Source organism: Gopherus evgoodei, chromosome 8, assembly GCF_007399415.2.
Source record: "Gopherus evgoodei ecotype Sinaloan lineage chromosome 8, rGopEvg1_v1.p, whole genome shotgun sequence".
In the NCBI taxonomy this organism is placed as follows: domain Eukaryota; kingdom Metazoa; phylum Chordata; order Testudines; family Testudinidae; genus Gopherus; species Gopherus evgoodei.
This window is the reverse complement of record NC_044329.1, coordinates 78,067,050-78,086,866: the sequence shown is the minus strand read 5'-3', so window position 1 is coordinate 78,086,866 and position 19,817 is coordinate 78,067,050. Positions and strand designations below refer to the sequence as shown.

At 38.2% G+C, this 19,817-nt stretch overlaps 1 protein-coding gene across 4 annotated transcripts in view; it reads right to left on the bottom strand.

The window, feature by feature from the left end:
- Window positions 1–19,817, bottom strand: part of ARHGAP29 (Rho GTPase activating protein 29) — a 76,617-nt gene that overhangs the window by 4,450 nt on the left and 52,350 nt on the right. For 3 of the 4 annotated variants that reach the window (XM_030572608.1, XM_030572609.1, XM_030572610.1), the window contains exons 4-20: window positions 18,614–18,710; window positions 18,201–18,273; window positions 15,593–15,659; window positions 14,957–15,094; window positions 14,607–14,671; window positions 13,890–14,000; window positions 13,709–13,789; window positions 13,212–13,400; window positions 12,658–12,795; window positions 10,732–10,922; window positions 7,572–7,735; window positions 6,775–6,903; window positions 6,493–6,591; window positions 5,008–5,171; window positions 4,516–4,704; window positions 4,188–4,325; window positions 1,777–2,009 (exon numbers count right to left, since the gene is read on the bottom strand). In XM_030572608.1, the coding sequence (XP_030428468.1) occupies window positions 1,777–2,009; window positions 4,188–4,325; window positions 4,516–4,704; window positions 5,008–5,171; window positions 6,493–6,591; window positions 6,775–6,903; window positions 7,572–7,735; window positions 10,732–10,922; window positions 12,658–12,795; window positions 13,212–13,400; window positions 13,709–13,789; window positions 13,890–14,000; window positions 14,607–14,671; window positions 14,957–15,094; window positions 15,593–15,659; window positions 18,201–18,273; window positions 18,614–18,710 (2,266 nt within the window). The remainder of the gene's footprint in view (window positions 1–1,776; window positions 2,010–4,187; window positions 4,326–4,515; window positions 4,705–5,007; window positions 5,172–6,492; window positions 6,592–6,774; window positions 6,904–7,571; window positions 7,736–10,731; window positions 10,923–12,657; window positions 12,796–13,211; window positions 13,401–13,708; window positions 13,790–13,889; window positions 14,001–14,606; window positions 14,672–14,956; window positions 15,095–15,592; window positions 15,660–18,200; window positions 18,274–18,613; window positions 18,711–19,817) is intronic. The other variant, XM_030572611.1, reaches the window with a different exon arrangement.

Sequence of the window (19,817 nt, the reverse complement as noted above, 5' to 3'; positions counted from 1 at the left end):
AGTGACTTGTGCCAGATACCATTAATCAGGATGTGGGAGATGACATCCAACACATATTATTATATTATTATACTTTTATACTTTGTTTTAGCTTTGCAGTTCACCTTTAAGATGTCAATCAGTGTCATTCTGGTCACACAGTACTGTACACTCCTATTGATGAATAAATACATTAAACTTAACGACGGACTTAAGTGTATATGTAACTTCTTAAAAATGTTGCCAAGGCCAAACTTTCAGCAGTGGATGCCTAAATATGTTTGACCTGATTCTCAAGGGTACTGAGCACCCTTGGCTCCTGTTTATTTCAGTGATATTTGTGGGTGCTCAGCAGCTCTGATAAATCAGTCACTAAGTCTGACTTTCCCTTCGTTATCATGAAGCTGTAGCCAGAGAGCTCTATGCACAACTGTCATGTAACAGCATGATGTGACAGTTTAACAATCAGCCCTACCATGTAACCTAACTTTATATCAGCCTTACCATAGGAGCCTTGACCTGATGCTGAGGATGGGAAAGCAAAGCTGGAAAATGGTTGTTAAAATGTACTAGGTAGTTCTGCAAAGTTCTAGGTTTTTTTTTTAAAATATGCATTAAAAAAACAATAGATCCTGATTCACCCACTGTATCCAGTCCAAGTTCCCATGTAGTGAAGTGGTAGCTTCAGGGAGTCAGTTGTGGCTCCATGATTCAGAGCCACCTGACCCCTGTGCTCATAGAGAATTGGTGTAGTGGAACTCTGCTCCACCATGCCCCCTCCTCAGAATGCATTATATGCTGGGGGTGGGAAGAGAATGGAGTCACCTTCAACTGCTATATACAGGCAAAGAGTTTCCCTGCACAGACAGAATTCTCCACTGACCATCTCCAGCTGCTCTAAGGCTTACAGGACGCAAAGTGGCTCCTAGTCGTTTAAAATTATATAAATTTTGCAACTCTGCATCATCACTTGATGTTAACCTGACTCTTTCTTCTCTCCCACGCTCCCCACTGTTCACCTCCATGCTCTAGCTGGATTCTGTGGTAGCTAGGACCTTGCAGAACCGTGTAGAATGACAGAACAGGAGGTGGTTGGTCATAGTTCCAGGGAACCAAAAAATGAAGATGCGTAGGTTTAGTGTTCCTGATATGTTGAATGCCCAAACAGCAGTATTGGTAAGGAAGCAGCTTTCAGAATATCAGGTTAGGAAAAGAAAAAAACCCATTGTCGTCTGACAACAGGGATGGGACAACCAAATGCTGGTCTCAAACAAAATATAAATTTATGTCTTGCCTGCTGGCCAAGACACCAGCCTGCCTCTGAAGTGCCTGAATGTAATGACTGACTGGCCCACCCAAATGCAGACCTGCCTCTTTCCAGAGAAACACTAGCCATTCAGAAGAAATAGAAGATCTATCTTTTTTGCCAGTCACTTTGCCAAAATTTCTTCTCTGGCAACAGCAAATGGCTACATACATAAACCTTCTGTTTGAGGTGCAGCACGGGGTACAATTTCTATGGGAGGGAAAAAAATAATCAGGAGGCCGGTTCTCATTTTCAGGCAATACATCCAGAAAGTCTAGATTCAAGTCAGATCGGTGGTTTATCCTTAAGGAACATAAACTAATTTTGAAAATGAATGGATCTACATTTACAAATGAAACTCTAATATTCAGGATAGACATCCAAAACTGTGGGCACATTATCTTAAATTTTTTTTTCTTAGCCTGCAGTACATAACACTGCTTATTTTTCAAAACAACATTTGCAGGTTACCTTGAAGGTCTGTCTCTCACCTGTGAAGATGTCCTATAAGGTATTGAAGAGTGTTATAGTTTGGTATAGGCAGCTGTTTGAGGAGATCTTTCATTTTGATGATTATTCTGTTCAGTTCAATACAAACTGACTGTCTTTTCTTTGATCTGGGGCTAGTCTGTTTCATGTCCAGTTCCTCATTAACATTCTGACTCTCTTTCGCAAGTCCAATGAATTCGTTGTAAAGCCGAAACAAAATCAAAGGTTCTGGGAGCTAAGAATAAGAATATGTTAGAAATATATTAATGTCCACATTTTATCTCGTCTATTTCCTTCCTGTCTACTACCAACTGCTGTCTAGTCTAGAGCCTTTCCTTTCCTGGAAGGGATTTTTAATCACTGCTCTTAGAATTCACACCACAACGTAGCAAAGAGAGGGGCCTGGATTAAAAAACAAACAAACATTCCTCTCAAAATACCATGGCATTGTGCTAGTAAATAACAGCCTCAAATAATGAATGTTCATGGTAAAGAGGCACATATTACATCAGTGACTTATGGAGTAGCATATTATTGTAATATTGCACATGCGTGCAGACACACACAATGTGTGTATATAAACACTATGACACAGCATGAGCATGACAGAATCAAAGGCACTGAAGTAGTATATGTTGTGTTATATTATACACAATATTGCTGCTAAATTTGGTCCATAATTGTTACAAAAACAATTTTAACATAGCTTTCTAACATTTCTATTGTTTTTGTTCTTTTTAAAATTCCAGTGAAAATGTTCTCCAATTAAATATTCCCTTGCTGTGCATTGCAGTAGTTCATGAGAATCTGAAGAGAGTCTCAAAAGGACAGCAGCATAAAAAAGATTAAGTGACTTGGACTATTTTCACTGCCCACACTCAGATAACACAAAATAGCAAAATTAAACAGATCTTTTAAAAATCAGTTTTAATCACCAGCAGTGTTAACAATAGGATTTAACTCAGGAGAGCACTTTCTTTGAACTCTCACTAACATGGGGGGTACTGGAAGTCTCAAGTACCATTGGTACCTTTAAGAGTGTACTGCTCTTCCTTCCGCCACCTATCCTCATTTAAAATTTGGACAGGCTTCCTCTCACAATTTTATCACTGCATCTAAAAACAAACACTGATACCTCGGCCATGTCCTGAACAAACACTAACTGTGAGGTGGTTCATTGGTAGGATACACCATTTGCCAAGGACCAAGCTGAGAAGGCAAACTAGTTTTACCTGTGACTCCAAACAGATTTGAAGAAAAGTCTCCAGATATGAAAGGCTGGAACATTAACCCGTTATTTCAACTGGCCTCAAAAAATATAGCACTTCTAGGGGATTACGGTACTTCTTGGGTGGCTAAAGTCACTCTGCCTCACAATATACCTCAGGCATGTAATAATCCCCGAGAAATCCATGGCCAGTCAGATTTTACAGCCTAATTGTACTGAAATTAACTTTAACACCACAAAGAATGCACTTCAAGGTAAAAATGTTTTCCTAGAGCTTGGAAGTGTCTTAATTACAGGTTTCCAGCACTTGTGTGTGTGTGTGTGTGTTTTCAGCACATAAGAATCACTCTTAACAGTCAGGCCTAGCTAGAACTGCACTGAAAGGATTAGACACATGGGAAGTAATAAGACAGCAGGTAGTCAAGTTACTTATTTTTCAGATTTTCTTTTGAAGTGATTGAAATTAAAATTCAGTTATCCTATAGTGCCACAAGAAATCCCAATTTTAATGCACAGAGATTTTGACTATCTGTTAAAGTAGCAGTGAAAGGCTAAGGTGGCATTTTCAAAAGCACCTAAGAAACTCAATGAGTACAAATCCCATTGAAAGCCACTGGGACTTGTGTTCCCGAGTCACCTTTAAAGCTTTAAGATGGAATTCTTCCCCAAAGAAAATGGTCTATTCATGCTGTATTGGCCATTTTATGGAACATGACACTCATTTATAGGCGTTTAATCCCAATTTTTTGGTCAGACCTTTAATAAATGTGGCTACTACTTAAAAAAAGCTAGATTGTGCTTTCACATGAATTTTTATTAATGTCAAAAAGGTGCATCATGCCCCCAAATTAATTTTAAAACTGAACCTCACTAGAAAGTGGCTACTGGGGGGGGTGGGGGGTGGGAGAAAGACTTCCGCAAATGGCATCAATACTTATGTATGCTGCCTTGAGTGGAAAAGCACAATATAGTATCAATTCTAATGATAGTTTCATTATTGCCATTGCCTAGCACCATGAAATCCAATTTGCAGACTGAAAATACAGGATATTCTATTCAACAAATTTTCTTCAACAATTACAGGGTTACTGAAAAGTATTTTTCTCCACTTTCACAGAAGAAGAGGTTTGCTATAACAATAGCTTTGCTTTGCCATCTGGACTCTAGAGCGGTCAGAGTACAGACCTGACGAAGGTATAATTTAAGGACGTTACTGATGTCATGTGCATAGAGCTCTGACAGTTCCACCAAGTCCTTTCCATTTTCAAAAGCTTGACAAAGCTTTTCAACTCTTGATTTGGCTCCATTCACACGATAGATACCCTGAAATGTGGGGTGGGGGGAAGGGGAGGAGAGAAAAAACAATCAAAAAACATAACAAAGAAAATGTTTTTTGCTCTAACTGCAGCTGTGAAACACAGATTTGAATGTGACAATACAGTATTAGTAGTTTAAACTATTTTTAGACTGGACTGTTAGTATTTAAATTTTATAATGATGAGTTAAGCTGTACCTTTACATTCAGGGCTCTGCTTTCAATTTCAGAGGTACATTTTTTGATGATGAAAGGGATGCCACCAGGGACATTTTTAGCAGCTTGAGCAAATTCCACCCCAAACAAATGAAGTCTTCCATGCAGTTTTTTGTGCCCACACTGAATAGCTAAAGTCTCTAAACATTTCTTGTGGCAAGTGAGTGAGCACTACAAGAAATAAGATACATAAGAAAAATAACGTCAACGTACCTCAACATAATTGGACAGCACTAATGTTTCATATTTAGAGTTTGTTTATATTATCACATATGTTGTCCAGAGGGCAAATTTACAGTTCTGTAGTGCCTTGCTCTTTGGCTACATGTTAATGCTAAAAGGTCACAACGTTGTCTGAGAATTTGTAGATAATTGCTACCAACAGAATATGAGTGTTAAACTTCCCCTTCATCTTCACATGAACGCCAACAATCAGCAGCTGTACAATATACCGCAGTGTTTCCAGCCTCTTACCTCCTCGCATTCTGCTCCATGGAATACCACTAGACTGTCACATTCTCTGCATTTAGATGGAGCCCTCAACTTTCGCAGCTTGTGCGTTTGAGCTGCCTTGGACAGAAGAGTGTTTCTAAAAGGTCCCGGTGAACTGGCAATTTCAGACGTTAAGTCATTTAAACCTTGAAACAAAATTTTGCTGTTACAATAATTTCCAAAATAACTGGTCAAACATATATTATGAGGAAACAGATTAAGTTACATTACTCCATAACCAGTAATCATCTTTCAGGAAATAACTATGACACCAAACCTGTGAAAGCAATACTATATTATATAACCTGCATAATACATAGAAATTAATAGTTGAATAATCAGCCCTAATATAAACTTTAATCAATCATATTAATAAATGGTCTCAGAGTCCAATTTTGTGCCCATGATTAACTATGGGTTTAAAATGATGGCATTTAGATTTCTAACTGATTACCCCTATAATTCAGTCAGCTAGCTGTGCAAGTTCCATCATATGTGCCCAAATAATTGCACATACAAAAATGGAACCTGCCTTTACAGAATTTGGCCTATAATGGTTAAAATACTCTAGACATCCTTTGACTAATGCTTCTTCACTGCCATAAATCTATTCAAATTATATTTACAGACACAAAAGAGAATATCAAAATACACAGAGACCTCTAAATAATTCTATTCCACTCCTATGATCCCAGAGATAAGTGTTTTAGAGTTCTAGAAAATTTGTGCCATCACTGGAAATTCTTGTGACTTGTTATTTAATGTAACTCTAAGTTTTTATTCAAATGAATGTTGACAAGCCTCAAAAACGTAAAATCTTCCTCATAATTCTGTGCTTTCAGTTAGGTTTTATGAAATATAAGAAAACTGTCTAGAAGCTCAAATGGTATTTGGTTTTGTTTCTCCAAGGCTGTCATACTGTCAAAAACTCGCCACATCAACCTAACAGTATGTTTTTCACATTTAAGCTGGGGGCATCAAATATGATGCCAAGCCAACTGGACTTAAAGGATAAAACCTCAGTTAACATCCTAAATATTTGGATCTTGCAGATAACTCTCTCTCCTTGTCTGGGTGTTGTACCTGGCAATATAGAGAAGACACAAATACTTGGCATCCAGCAGTGTAGCTCTTATTGTGAGCACTAATGCTGAAAACTCCTTGGCATCAGATGCTGAGATAACATGAGCCAAGGGTGATCAATGAAGCACCATCATTAGAAGTGTTCAAATGAAGATAGTACATTAATCTAAATATAGAAAGGACAATACTATACTATTTCATAGAAATTAACTAGATGACCGAGATACTCCTTTTTGACTGTATAAAACAATTTTGTGAGCATGTCAACTTTAGATGGATTCAGTTTGATTTTACACAAAGCAGCTAAACACACAATCACTCAAGACCAACAAAAGCCTTCCACTAATTTAGTGGAATATAGGGCTCAAAAACATAGTACATTACCACAGTCTGAAGGAGAAGGTGGTTCCCTTTCATCAAGATCATCTGCAGATGACATAGTGCCAGTAGATGGTGTTCGGGGAAGCCTTCTCTTAAAATCCGCTATGGAAGAGAAGACGTATTTTCAGACTCTTGAAAATACAACCTGCCCAACTGCATATTCTCAATATGGGCTCAATCTAACTTCCACTAAAGTGTCAATGGAAGAATTCAGATTCAAAGAGACTCTGGGTCAGGTTCAATGAGAGGATTTCAAATCCAAGTGTAACTGGCAATGAGCTGTACCTGGACTAGCAGATGGAGAGTCCATGGATCGTGATTCGCTGCTTCCTCCTGCACTTTCAGAGTCACTGCACATTCCTCCACTTTGGTTGCCAACTGACCACGATCTGAATGGCGGGGGTCCTCGCACTGCTTTAAAAAACAAAACAACAAGACTTAAACACAGCCGGCTGTGAATGCTCTTAACTGAGGGCATTTTCAAGCAGGGTTGTAGAAAAAGAGGAATATCACTGCAAGCTAAACCACGCCAAGTTACATAAACAGTCTCCACTGAAAATAAAGTTGTTGCAAGTATTCTTGAAAAAGCTTTACAGTACCTATAAAAAACAAGTTTTAGAAACTTGACGTGTCATGTTTTACTGACCGCCTGAAACCAAAAGGGTATTCTTTAAGCGTTAGATTAAAAAGTATCTTAAAATTGCTTGTTTTACTCTATTATTGAAACAAAAATTTTAATACATAAATGTATTATGAGGATTTACTGTGACTTGCATTTCACTCTTTTTGGCAATGAAACTAGATTGCTCAGCTAGTCAGTATCACAACTGGTTTATATGCACTAGCACACATGTGGTGTTTAGGATGCAAACAAAGCTTTATTTAAAATACAGCTTTTTTTGTTGTTGAACAAATGCTATTTTGTGGGCCTAAGCTACTTAACAAAGCTCTTGTAAAAAAATGTTGGTATCTATTACCCATCATATGGTACATCCAATCACTGGCAATGGGACACAGTCACACTTGCTTAAGAGGACCTTTCTATTTAGAAATGAAAGTATAATGAAATATGAAAAACCTACCTTGGATATCTGTGCTGCTGGAAGACCTCTTCTCCCCAATTTTTTGGAAACGACGATAAGATGGACTTCCATCTTCTAAAGACTGGGTGGGAAAGTCTCCTGAACACTGGGATAAGTTTCCATGTGATGTATGGGCACTGTTTGTTGGTTGTTTACTAAAAGCCCTTTGAAGAAAAAAGCCACTCATTGGAAAGGGGCCTGAATACAGTATGCAATTTAAAACTCCAAAGGCATTAAAATGCTTAATATTTGTACTGTTCACATCAATGGCAATCTCAGAGTGTATCATGGCAAATATTTAGGGCCAAATATTGCTTGTCAATTACATCAGGGGAGTCCCACCTATGTAACAGAGCAGAATTTGGCTCTTGGTATTCATGTACCAGTAGTACTCCTCATACAACCAATCTTTGAAATGTCTCCATGAGGGGCTTATGACTCCTATTTTGCAGATTGTGAAGTTACAGCAAAAGTTAACAGACTTGTCCAAGACTAGAGGAATTCAGTGGTAGATCTGAGATTAAACCTCAGCAGTTCCTGCCTTCCAGTCCTGTACTCCCCTCTAAGGCTTTGTCTCTAAAAGCGTTGGTGTGCACAACACTTTGTTGCCAGGAGCGCGGTACAGCCATGTCGCTAAAAGCAGTGTAGACAAGGCCTAAATATCATTTCTCCCATAATACATAGCTATTTGCTACTTAAAATTAATCTAAATTTTAGATTTTTAATCTTTGTGCCATTGGCATGAACATGATTATGCATTTATAGCATATAGACTTTAATAAGGCTCAGAATAGTTACACTATTTAATATATTTTTCAGTGTACATAAAAAACTTCACAGTGCTGCAGAAAGCTTCTAGTCTCTGATAAGTCAGCTCTCAAGATGCAAGGAAAGAAAGCAGTTAATCTAATTAGTCTAAAATGCTGAAGCACACTAGGGACAAAATGGCTTATTGGCCAACTATAGCCTGAGGAAAGCCTGTGCTTAAATCAGCTCTCCTCTACCCAGGAGAAGGGAATTGTTTTGAAGTCTTCTTTACAAGAGAGCAGTTACAACAGTGTCTTAGGTAAATACAATTCTAAAGAATAATAAAAAGTGACCATTTCAAGTGCATGGGGAATCACAATGCCATGTGAAAAAAAAAAAAAAAAAAAAAAAAAAGTAGCATGGTGTGCAAAAAGAATCAGCTACGAAACACAAACTCTAGGAGGCAAATTGAGGGATATGCAATGGTTTTGGAATGCCATTCCTACTGATTTTTTGGTAGTTGCATAGCTAAAGCCCTTTAACTCTGAAAATTCAGGAGTATGGGTCTAAATTAATGAAAGGCAAGACATTTACCGACAAGTACTAAGAATCTCAGACTTAACTTTGAATTTCCTGGCTTTTGGCTTGTGCAAGTCTGACTCAAGCACTAACTTTCTGTATTTAGCAACCTTTTGAAACAAAATGACAACACTTTCATGTAGAATTGTGAAAACAGAAATCTGAACTGCTATTTTTGCTCTTAAATTGTAAAGTGCCACAATGACAATTTTACACTGAGTTTAAAAGCCTGAAAGGCATTTAGCCTATTGACGTGCTCAGTTGAGATGCTGTTTTGTAGTCTTTCCAGTATCGCAATATATATACAGAATTTGAGGTGAAACAGTAAAAGTTCCCATGGTACCCAGAAAATGGTACTTGTTTGGGGTAGGTATTCTAATACAGTTGTGATTAAGGCAACGCATGCCAATAAAAGCTTGATGTCATTATTAACAATTCGTATTACAGTAACATCTAGGATTCACCAGATCTGGACACTATTATGCTAGGGGCTCGACAAACACACAGTACATTCCATTTATTAGTGATGCTGATATTAACAACTTTAATTTAAATAGCAACATTTTGTCAGGAACCAATCCCGTCTCATTGACTTTAATTATTAATAGGATTTGGATATTGGCAAGTCATGTCACTTCCTAACAACTTTTTTTTTTTTTGGGGGGGGGGGGGAGGGAGGAAAAAAAAGGCCATAGCTACAGGGAGGTTTGTGGGGCTGCAGGGAGCAAAGGAAGTGCTGGGGCTGAATAGAACCTCCCCCCTTGCACTCTCTAGGCTACACCCTGCCATGGGCACCAGTGGCTTGGGTCCAGCACATCCCAGCACTTTCTCCCCTGGTTGCAGCAAACCTTCCTGCAATTGGGGACCCATCGGTCACACAGGAGCTAACAGACTGGGGCACCTGCATCCCTCCCCAATGGGGGAACCCCAGCCAGAGTCCTGGCACTGTGGGCTCAGATGGGAGACTGCAGGCAGGGCAGCAACAGAGAGAGGGACTGCAGTCTGGATGTCAGGGCATTGAGGGCCATAGAATCATAGAATATCAGTTTGAAGGGACCTCAGGAGGTCTAGTCCAACCCACTGCTCAAAACAGGACCAATCCTCAGACAGATTTTTGCCCCAGAGCCCTAAATGGCCCCCTCAAGGATTGAATTCTCAACCCCGGGCTTAGCAGGCCAATGCTCAGACCACCGAGCTATCCCTCCCCCCAACTGGCGGAGGTGCACACTACCTCTGCCTGCACTCTCCAAACTGCGTCCTGCCCTGGGGGCCCGGATTCTGCACATCCTCGCACTTTCTTGGCTGAAGCCCTGCAGGTAGGTTTGCAGGGCTGCAGCCGTGGAAAGAAGTGCTGGGACATACCAAACATGGGCCATAGGCAGGTCTGCAGGACTGCAGCCACAGAAGGCACGACCCACTGCTTCCTTCCCTGGCTGCAGCCCTACAAACCTGCCTTCTGCTTAGTAGCTATTTCCAGATAATGGCAACTTTTTGCTGGGAACCGAGAGGTAGCTAATAAGCAGAATCTACTGTACACCAGAAATACTGATTCTAGTGATTGAATCAAAAACAATTTATCTATGTTCTACTTAGCCCTAGTATAAATTAAGGGGAAAATACAACACTGTGGTGGGGATTTTAGTTATAGCATTGATGTCTAATTTAACGTGGTTACTGGATAATTCAAAGGGGCATAAGTCACAACTCATGGTAAAATGGCAAGTTCTATTTTACTCTTGTATGAATTTTGTTTCACTGCTAGATGCATCCTTCCGTAAACATTTTCCTCACATTTAATTTCAAGTAAACAAGTGTCATTAATATTAGCTCTCACCCATCAACCTCGGAACTCTGAATTTCAAAAGAACCTGATTCAATGGGAATGTCTTCTTTTGGCAAACTTTTCACAAACTCCAAATATTGCTGTCCTGGGTCATAAAGCTTGGCGTTCTCACAGAGGGTCTGACAGTTAACTGGAAGAGATACAACCTGGGCATGCTGCATTTGGAACAGGTTAACTGTTGCCTGTTATGAAATAAAGAAGTTGGAGGCATTTTAAAAAAATTACAAGACAGTTTATACAAAATCCACTCCTAAGTTAACCTTTGTTGGGGAAAAAAAAATTCATTAACCCACTTCATTGAGGACTCAAACAAGTTAGCCAACTCTATCATCATAAATATTTTCTAATACTGGACTAGTCAGAGAGAGAACCCCGTGTTCTGAGTGTCCCTAAACCTCTGACTGCCAGAAGCTGGGACTGGATGACAGGTGAGGATCATTGGAGAATTGCCCTGTTCTGTTCATTCCTTCTGAAGTATCTGGCACTGGTCACTGCTGAAAGACAGGGTACTGGGATAGACATACTGTTGCTCTGACCCAGTATGGCCATTCTTATGTTCCACAGATTTCCAATCACTAGTTGTACCCTCTTTATTCTCAATGTCACAAACTGCTTTCCCCATACATCTATCCCATCTCCAACTGGCGAACATAGCACCAGTGTCTCTCCATTTGGATTGGTGTGACTAGCAGAGATTTCTGTTCCTCCCATCAACAGCACAAAATCCTCTATCAGGGTGAAAGATCGGGAGGTCCAAATCCAGGCTGGCCTATATCCTATATTTTAAGGTAACAGATGACACGATTTCTCCCCAGGATGCAGACTAATTTAAAAGGATATTGGCTGAGGAGGTCTGCAGAGGGATCAAAGGAGGAATCCTCTCCTCACAGGCCGGGAAATAGGAGCAGAGCAACCCCTCATGGCTGCTGCTGCAGCCTCGGGGTTTCGGTAATCACTGCTGCACTTCCACTCTCCTCCAAAGCGGATGGATTCTTGCCTTGTGGACTCTCAGTGCTCCACCACCATTGCTGCTTTGCACTAGCAAGGAGGGAACCCCATACAACTAAGAGTCACAATATGAACAGATATGGGACCCATGAGTAAGTATATAAATATTATGTAGCAAAGCTGTTGTCCTCATTGTGAGCTGAAATATCATCTCCTCCTCTGTATTTGGTCTTTTCTAACAAAGTTTAAAAGTAGTGAGTTAGTCTGCATAGTAGATTCGTCATCTAAAAGAACAAAGCAATGGGCTTAACTTCGCTCCCTCCTTCATCCTTCCTCAAACTAATACCTGACTGATTATACTAACATGACAGCTTCTAACCTTATGGAAGCAGCATTTCTAAATACAACCACCTTTTTGCTTTTGCAGGACTATTGAATTTCATATACTGTAGCCAATCAAAACTGAGTTCATGGCAGCTTCAAGCACATCAATGTTAATGGGTTCAGAACTGTACTTGTGTAAAGTTACTAGCTTTCATTCTGTACTCTTGAACAAGAAAATGTCTTTTCTAACCTTCAAACAAAACCAACGTAATCTGAACAAAAGCTGTACTCATGAGCAACAGGCACAAAATAAACCCAGGGCAAAGGCTCTCTGCAATGATCAGTGGTGTTCATAAAGAAGTTTACAAAAATCCCATCTACGTTCAAAATTCTTGCAAAGCAGTAGTTTATGAAGAACATATCTTAAGGGATCTTTCTATTCTTTTCAATAGGATGCCACTAGCATGAGAAAAACATATATTATTTTTAAGTAGTCAGCACCATAAGCTGGTTTTCTTTTACTCTGTTACCCCTTTAGGTAAATGTATCAACACTGCACTCCTATAAACAGCTGTTTAAACGTTATTTTCTAAAGTCTAACTTTCTTTTTGAGTTCAGAAATAGTTTTTAAAAGGGTCCCCTTACAGCTTTAAGAGTAAGATCACACTGAAAAACAAGTTCCCGGAGCTGTGTTAAGGTATCACTCTTGAAGCTTTCCAGATCATTTCGCTTTTCTTCAACTTCTGCCATGCTGGCCTTGTAGAGTTCACAGGCCTCTTCAGCCTAAAAAAAAAAAAAAAAGTTTTAAATTATATATACACACATATACACACATATACATACATATATATATATATATATATATATATATATATATATATATATATATATATATATATATATATATATATATATATATATATATATATATATATATATAAGGGGGGGGAGGGGCAGGTAGCTTATGGACCACAGAGCTTTGGTACCAGAAATAAGCTAAGGAAAAAAAATGTATCAGCAAGCTTGTAATTGAGGGTTCCTATTTAAAAAACACCAACAGTATCTAAAAAAGCATGGATTACGGTAAATTACAAGTAAAACATTGGCTTACTTACCCCTCATTGTCCAACCACAAGTAAAACTCGAGAACACTGTCATTGCAAAAAACCACTTTTGGAATAAGAAAATAGAGCTCTTACTTTCTGAAGAGCCTCCTCTTCTAGCTTTCGTTTTTTCTCCAACTGTTTGCTGACATCTTTCACAAGACTGCTATTTGTGCTGAGATGTTCTTCCTCAGCTCGAATGGTGGAAGATTTTGCCTTTTCATACTCCTCTTGACGCTGCAGGTACAGTAGCTTTGCTTTTCTTAGAGTAGCTTCCAGTTCTTGCTATACAATATACAGTGCAAAAACAAAGAATGAATCTCTTTGCATCAAACAATGCAATTATGCTACTGGAAAAGAGGCTGCTATGTAAATGCCTCCATTTTACAGTACTGACTACAAGCAACACCTGAGGAGCCTGCACCCTACAACATAACCCTATAGGTTATGAACTGCAGCCAACGAAAGCTGTGGGTGGCTTAATATGGGTTTAGATGTCTAACTTTAGGCACTCAAGTTTGTAAGTTCTGGCCTGCATATTGAGCAACTTCTGAAAACGTTTGACACAGTGTTCAGTACACAGAAATACCAACCATTTTCTTCTGTTCTCGCTGCCAAAGTTCCTTGATATCTTTCCTTTGTTTATCCAACTCATTTTTTCTCCCTACAAGAGGCTAGATAAGAAAAAGTTTATAAGCTAAATAATAAAGTCATGTTTTGTTAGAAAGTATGCTGCTATGCATTGTAACAATTACGGGAGAAATAAAATTTTACCTGCACAAATTTGTTAGTCTGGAGAGCGGCTGCTGTTTTTTGCCACAGCTCACTGTTCTCAATATCATTTTGAAAAGCGTTTATGAATATAGATTGGAATGGCATGTAATCCTAGGATTAAACACAAAAGAAACTAGTAACATTGCAGGGTAGAAGAGGAGGATGTAGTCATTCCAGATCCTAGTAGAATTTAACTAGATCCTCAGGTTTTTGCATGTGTGAAACCCAGAATTAAAACTGTAACGTGAAGGTTATTGTTATAATTTTCTCTAACAATTTCACTTCCATTAAGAGAATACTTAAAAAGAGAAGGTTTCTACAAGTTTAAGTTTTGTGGTTACTAAGCACACTGAAAAATAGCACACAAAATAGAAGCATGATGCAAGGTAACTTTTTTTAAGAAATGTAAGGAACTTTTATTGAAGTTAATTACATAAAGACCACTCTATACTTCCAATAGATATGTTCAGTCATCAGAATTTCCACACAGATTCAAATGAGATTCAGAAGGGTTGAGCTGATAATTTACCATGTAATCTCCTTTGTATTCACTTATACAAAAATTAACTCTTCAGTGCCCAGAACTCGGACTTCCGAGAGCAAGGAAGTTACTTTAATTTTTAAATTGGATACCAGGCTAAATATCCCATTTGTTTTTTATTTCTTTCTTTAAACATAAGAGAAGTTTAAAAAAAATAGAATTAACTGAACACTCACCTGGGGTCCAACAATAGCTTTTGCAGTTTCAGCCATTTTTGCTAAGTTTTTAGCACATTCCACTTCTGTGGGGAAAAAATTGGATTTCACACAATAAATGTTAACAGTAACAGCAATTGCACCAAACATGAAACTTGGTTTGCATTCTTATTTTAACAAAAAAGGACACACACACCATCTTCATTTTGTTACAATCTTTCAATTACAGGAAATGGGTAACAATCCTATTCACTTCAGTGGAACAGCTCCTAATTTAGAAATCATATTATTGACAATCCGTAGCACAAGCCTGACAACAGATTTAATTCCACCGTGACAAAGCTGATTAGATGCCAGAAAGAGCCACTCACCCAGGCTAAGTTTTTTTTCTATCCATACGACTACATCTTTGGCATATTTTGACCAAGCTTTAGCATAAGACAGAGCCGATTCAATTCCGCTGTCATTTCTTAGGAGCATGCTATCGACCTCTTCAGCCCGAAGATGTCCTGAAAATAAAATGTCAAATGCAAAGAAGTGAATTTTAGACATGACCACACACCGACAGCAAAGCCAGTATCAGCCAACTGTGAACACTAAAGCAGCTCTGATCTAGAGTAGTTCTTTAATGCTAGTTGACTCTAAATAGGACTGACAGGGGTTTTAGAACAAATTAAAGGGTCATGGTATTTTATCTTGTCTAGTTGTATGGTCAGGATAACTTTCTTAAAAAGAATAAGGATAACCAAAAACACTAGTCTCAATTACATATAAATGTAGCTCAGTGCTAGTCTATTTTCTCCAAAAAGTTAATAAGCACAAATATGGATTCTCTCTCAAAATTTAGATTTCTGAATTCATTTTTAGTCTTAATCTTAATATACCTGATTTAAAAAACCCTGAAGTAGCGAGTTTATTTAGAGAATATTTTCACAGTTATGGACATGAGCAAGACAGAATGTACAAATAAAGTAAAGAAAGATGCTCATTCATGTAAAAACATCTACCTGTATCTTGAACATCTTCCCGTTCATGTAGTGATCCCACAGACTCCACTGAAAGGTTTTCAAAAGACTTGCATGTAATAAAATAAAAAGTGTGTTAGAGCAGAATTGTCAAAACAAGGACCAAAAGCATACTAATAAAACAAGAGGAGCTACCTGCCTTTAATTTTTCATAATTTACCATTGACATAGCAAGAGACAGAGCTGGGCTGCTAACTATTTATGCTTAAGAACTTCTAAGCTCCTGAGACAATTTAAATGCCAGGGAATTTTTACTTGTCTTTTAAATACTTTTGAGCAGTAGTCTTCTAATTGTTTAACAAAGCAGTTGACATTTACTGAATCCACACATCCTACCCTACACCGACACAGATACACACACCTTTCAGCAAAGCAGTGGAGTTCTGGACAAGAATCAGGAAAGGGATAGAACTAAGATAAACTTTTCCCCCACCCGCTCACCAGAATTCATTATGTACATTAAGGCTAAGCATATAAACTTCCCACAGATTTACTCTTATCCTGCAACTTCTCCATTCCATTTCCCCCTTTTCCTCTTACAAGTCCTTTAGCAAAAACTTTCAAGTCATTTCCACATTTTTCCTGCACTAGTCTCATTACAGACGCCCTTACTGCTATGATCCGATCCACTGACGAAGCAAATGATTTCAGTGAGCCTTGTATAATGAAGGGTTTGTGGGATTGGGCTCTTCGCTCTACACCTTGTTATTCTTCAGTAGTTTCCCGTTTTTAAGATCCTGTCCAAGGCAACCTTCTTAGCTGGTTCATTACTGTCTACAACTTTATCTATTAAGATATATAAAATTAAATAAGAGCTACACAAATTATGGGTACCTGGTCTAAGACTCCCTATCACCTCCAGGTTTAAGACATTCTCCCCTTTTTGTTTTTCAAACATCAAAAAAATTAACCCATTCTAGAAACTAAGTTAAACTACATGACTAACTGAAGAAACACAAGTACTTCTATAATTTAATTTGCAACAAGAGTTTGAAAATAAATTTATCTGTCAAAATATGTTTACTTGTTTAGGCAATTTTTCTTCCTGATTTTTCTAACTTTTCAAATGGAGATTAAAATTAACACCACAGCCTGTTTCTGTTTTGATAACTTCCTGGTTCAGGTTTTGGTAGCACTAGTTTCGTTAACAGTTTTGCAGACAGGAGTACACTAACTTACACTACCTCGGACTGTCCATTCAGCTGCCAAGCAGAAACCACTGAAAGTTCTTCATGGATTTCCTAAGATTCCAAGGGGGCTTGTTTGCCAGTTAGTTTTAAGGCTCTGCTTTCTAAATTATTTCAGAATTTCTTCATCAGTTCCTTTGAACTTCCATTGTTGTTTGGTTTTACTGTCTTTTCACCCCAACTTCATATTTTCTCATTCTTCTCATCATTTAGCTACATGACATTCATGATTTACTCTTTAGGATGCCTTATGCACTTCCAAAAAACCACAATTAAGCAAATTTGTGTAAAACTGCCAAGGCCAAAGTATGCCATAAAAATACTTTCCTTGCCTGCATGGACAGAAAAATAAGTAATAATTACTTCTGAATCCAGAATTAACACACACTTCTCTAAGTCCCTGATTAAACACCAGCAACATTTTTGAAGTTTTCCCCACTGTTGCAGATGAACAAGTGTTAACTTTGGGAGCCCCTTTATGTAGATGGCCCACTGGCTGTTTCAGCTAACTCTACTGGGAACAAGTCTAAACTGCATAATGCTGAAAACTGTTCCAGTTGCTGGAAGCCTGTCCACATGAGGGCTTCTGAAATTCAACAAACCAACCAACCGCACTTAACCTAGTGTAGACAAGGCCATGGAAAACAGTGTATTAGCCTTGCTATGACCATAGATCTCTAAAAGTAATAAATAAATAAATAAATAAATAAATAAATAAAATGTTTAACAGTACAGGCAAGAAAACTTAACATAACAAGACTTGACCATAACAATGCTACAGAATTACATCTTAAAGATGTTTTCTAGTAGCAGAAACAGCGCTTAAAATCATGCACTCCAAGATCTGGGCTTGAATTTCAGCTTTCGTTCTTGATACTCTAACAGTCTGGATCATCACAGACACTGATTCTTAACTATATTTTCTTGCATACAATATACACCGGGCATGGCTTACCAAGTTCTTGGTTTTTTCCCAGCCTGCACAGCACTGATAATGTACTATATTTTATATATTTATTCACGGATAATTAAACTTGGGCTCTGTTTCTAGGTCCAAAATGCTTACTTTTAACAAACAGAACAAACTTTAAAAAAAAATTAACACTTTACTGGAATCAAGCAATGTAATTGTTCTGCTGGATAAACTTATTTTAAACATGAAATAATCTAAGCAAGACTGGCAAAAGTGAAACATCACTGGTATTAAAAACATGAAAATATTTTATACAGGGAAGACTTAATGACACTATAAAATGGCATTCACATTTTAACTAGTTTTATCTTTTAGAAAATCATAAACAAATTCATCCAGAAACAAGGATATTCAAAATAAGATGAAAAGACTATGAAAATTTCCTTTACAAATATGATTCCATACTCCCAAATGAATGCGTTCAGCCTACCCGACTTCTACGAGATACAGGAAGTCCCAGTGAAGAACCATTGTCTACATCTCCCATAAGGAAGTCTGAAACACTGCCACAAAAACAGAAAAAAACTGTTTCATTTGTTTGTTATTTCTGAACCGAATTTCTACAAGTCCCTCCAAATAGAAAGTTAGATGGATTCTTTAATATGCACCTATCTATTTTTTTTAAAAGCTCTGCAAAACAGTATGTTCAAAAAAATCTATTTTCTTTTAGCATTTTCAATCTATCTACAAGAGCAACAAAATCCTAAGACTGCTCAGGGTGTGGTTTACTTAAGTTCATATCTCAACCAAATTTTATGTAGAAGACAAAATGAATATTTACTATTAGCCTATATTAATTCTGTTCAGTATTATTCCTTTTAAATTCCAACCTATATCACTTACACGTTTCCAAAGGTGAATGCCAATGTGTCAATAGATGAAAATATTTCACTGAAGAGTTCTCTCTTGTTTTCTTCATTCACTTCTTTAAAGTTCACAGCTTAGGAAACAAACAGAAACCAAATAAGAAAAATTGTTCATTTTTACAAATCATACAGGAAAACTCACAGAACAATCTTGTGGAAAAAACATCTACAGAGAAAGGTAACCCTAAACTTCATGAAAGTATATTTCTAGAATTGTTTATGGAACATTTGGAGCAAACTAATAAATGTAACTCAGGTTCAGAGCAAACAGATAAGCACAATAACCCAGAAAACTTCCCAACTGGGAATAAGGTTACCATCCCTCAATTCCCTATATTTTCCTATTCTCAGTTAAAGTCTGTGTGGAAGCTCTTTGGGGGAGGGAGAGGAGAGAGGAAGTCAGAGCAAAGGAGGAAGGATGGCCACTCACAGGAGTGATTCAATCACCTACAAGGCAGTGGCAACACACACCTCATAAATGATTTAAATATTGATATAGGAAACTGCTTCTCTCTCTTTCAGGCTGGTCAAGGAAGTCCAAAAACAGTTTACCAAAACAAAACCATACAAATATATTCCATTTCATATCTGAAAACAGAAAACCTGTACCTAGATGAGATGTCCAGGGAAATACCATAGGTTGTTTCCTTGGCAGAAACCTTCATTTGCCATTAGTCCCGCAATCTGGTGACCCAGCTTAGGCCACGTCCAGACTACCCGCCATATCGGTGGGTTAAAATCGATTGCTCGGGGATCGATATATCGCGTCTAATCTAGACGCGATATATCGATCCCCGAGCGCGCTTATATCGATTCCGGAACTCCATCAACCCCAACGGAGTTCCGGAATCGACACGGAGAGCCGCAAACATCGATCCCGCGCCATCTGGATGGGTGAGTAATCCAATCTTAGATATTCGACTTCAGCTACGTTATTCACGTAGCTGAAGTTGCGTATCTAAGATCAATTTCCCCCCCCTAGTTTGGACCAGCCCTTAGTAACAGTTGTTCTGTTCCACTGTGCAAGTTTGGGGCTGTGGAGAATAGAGAAAGAATCTCTCTATCACCATCACATGTGATTTCAAAATAGGAAAAGGATAAGGACACTCTTCACACTCTTAGTATTTAACATTGTAGTATTAGAGCAACTGACCCTGACTAGAGCCTCAAGGTGCTACTGT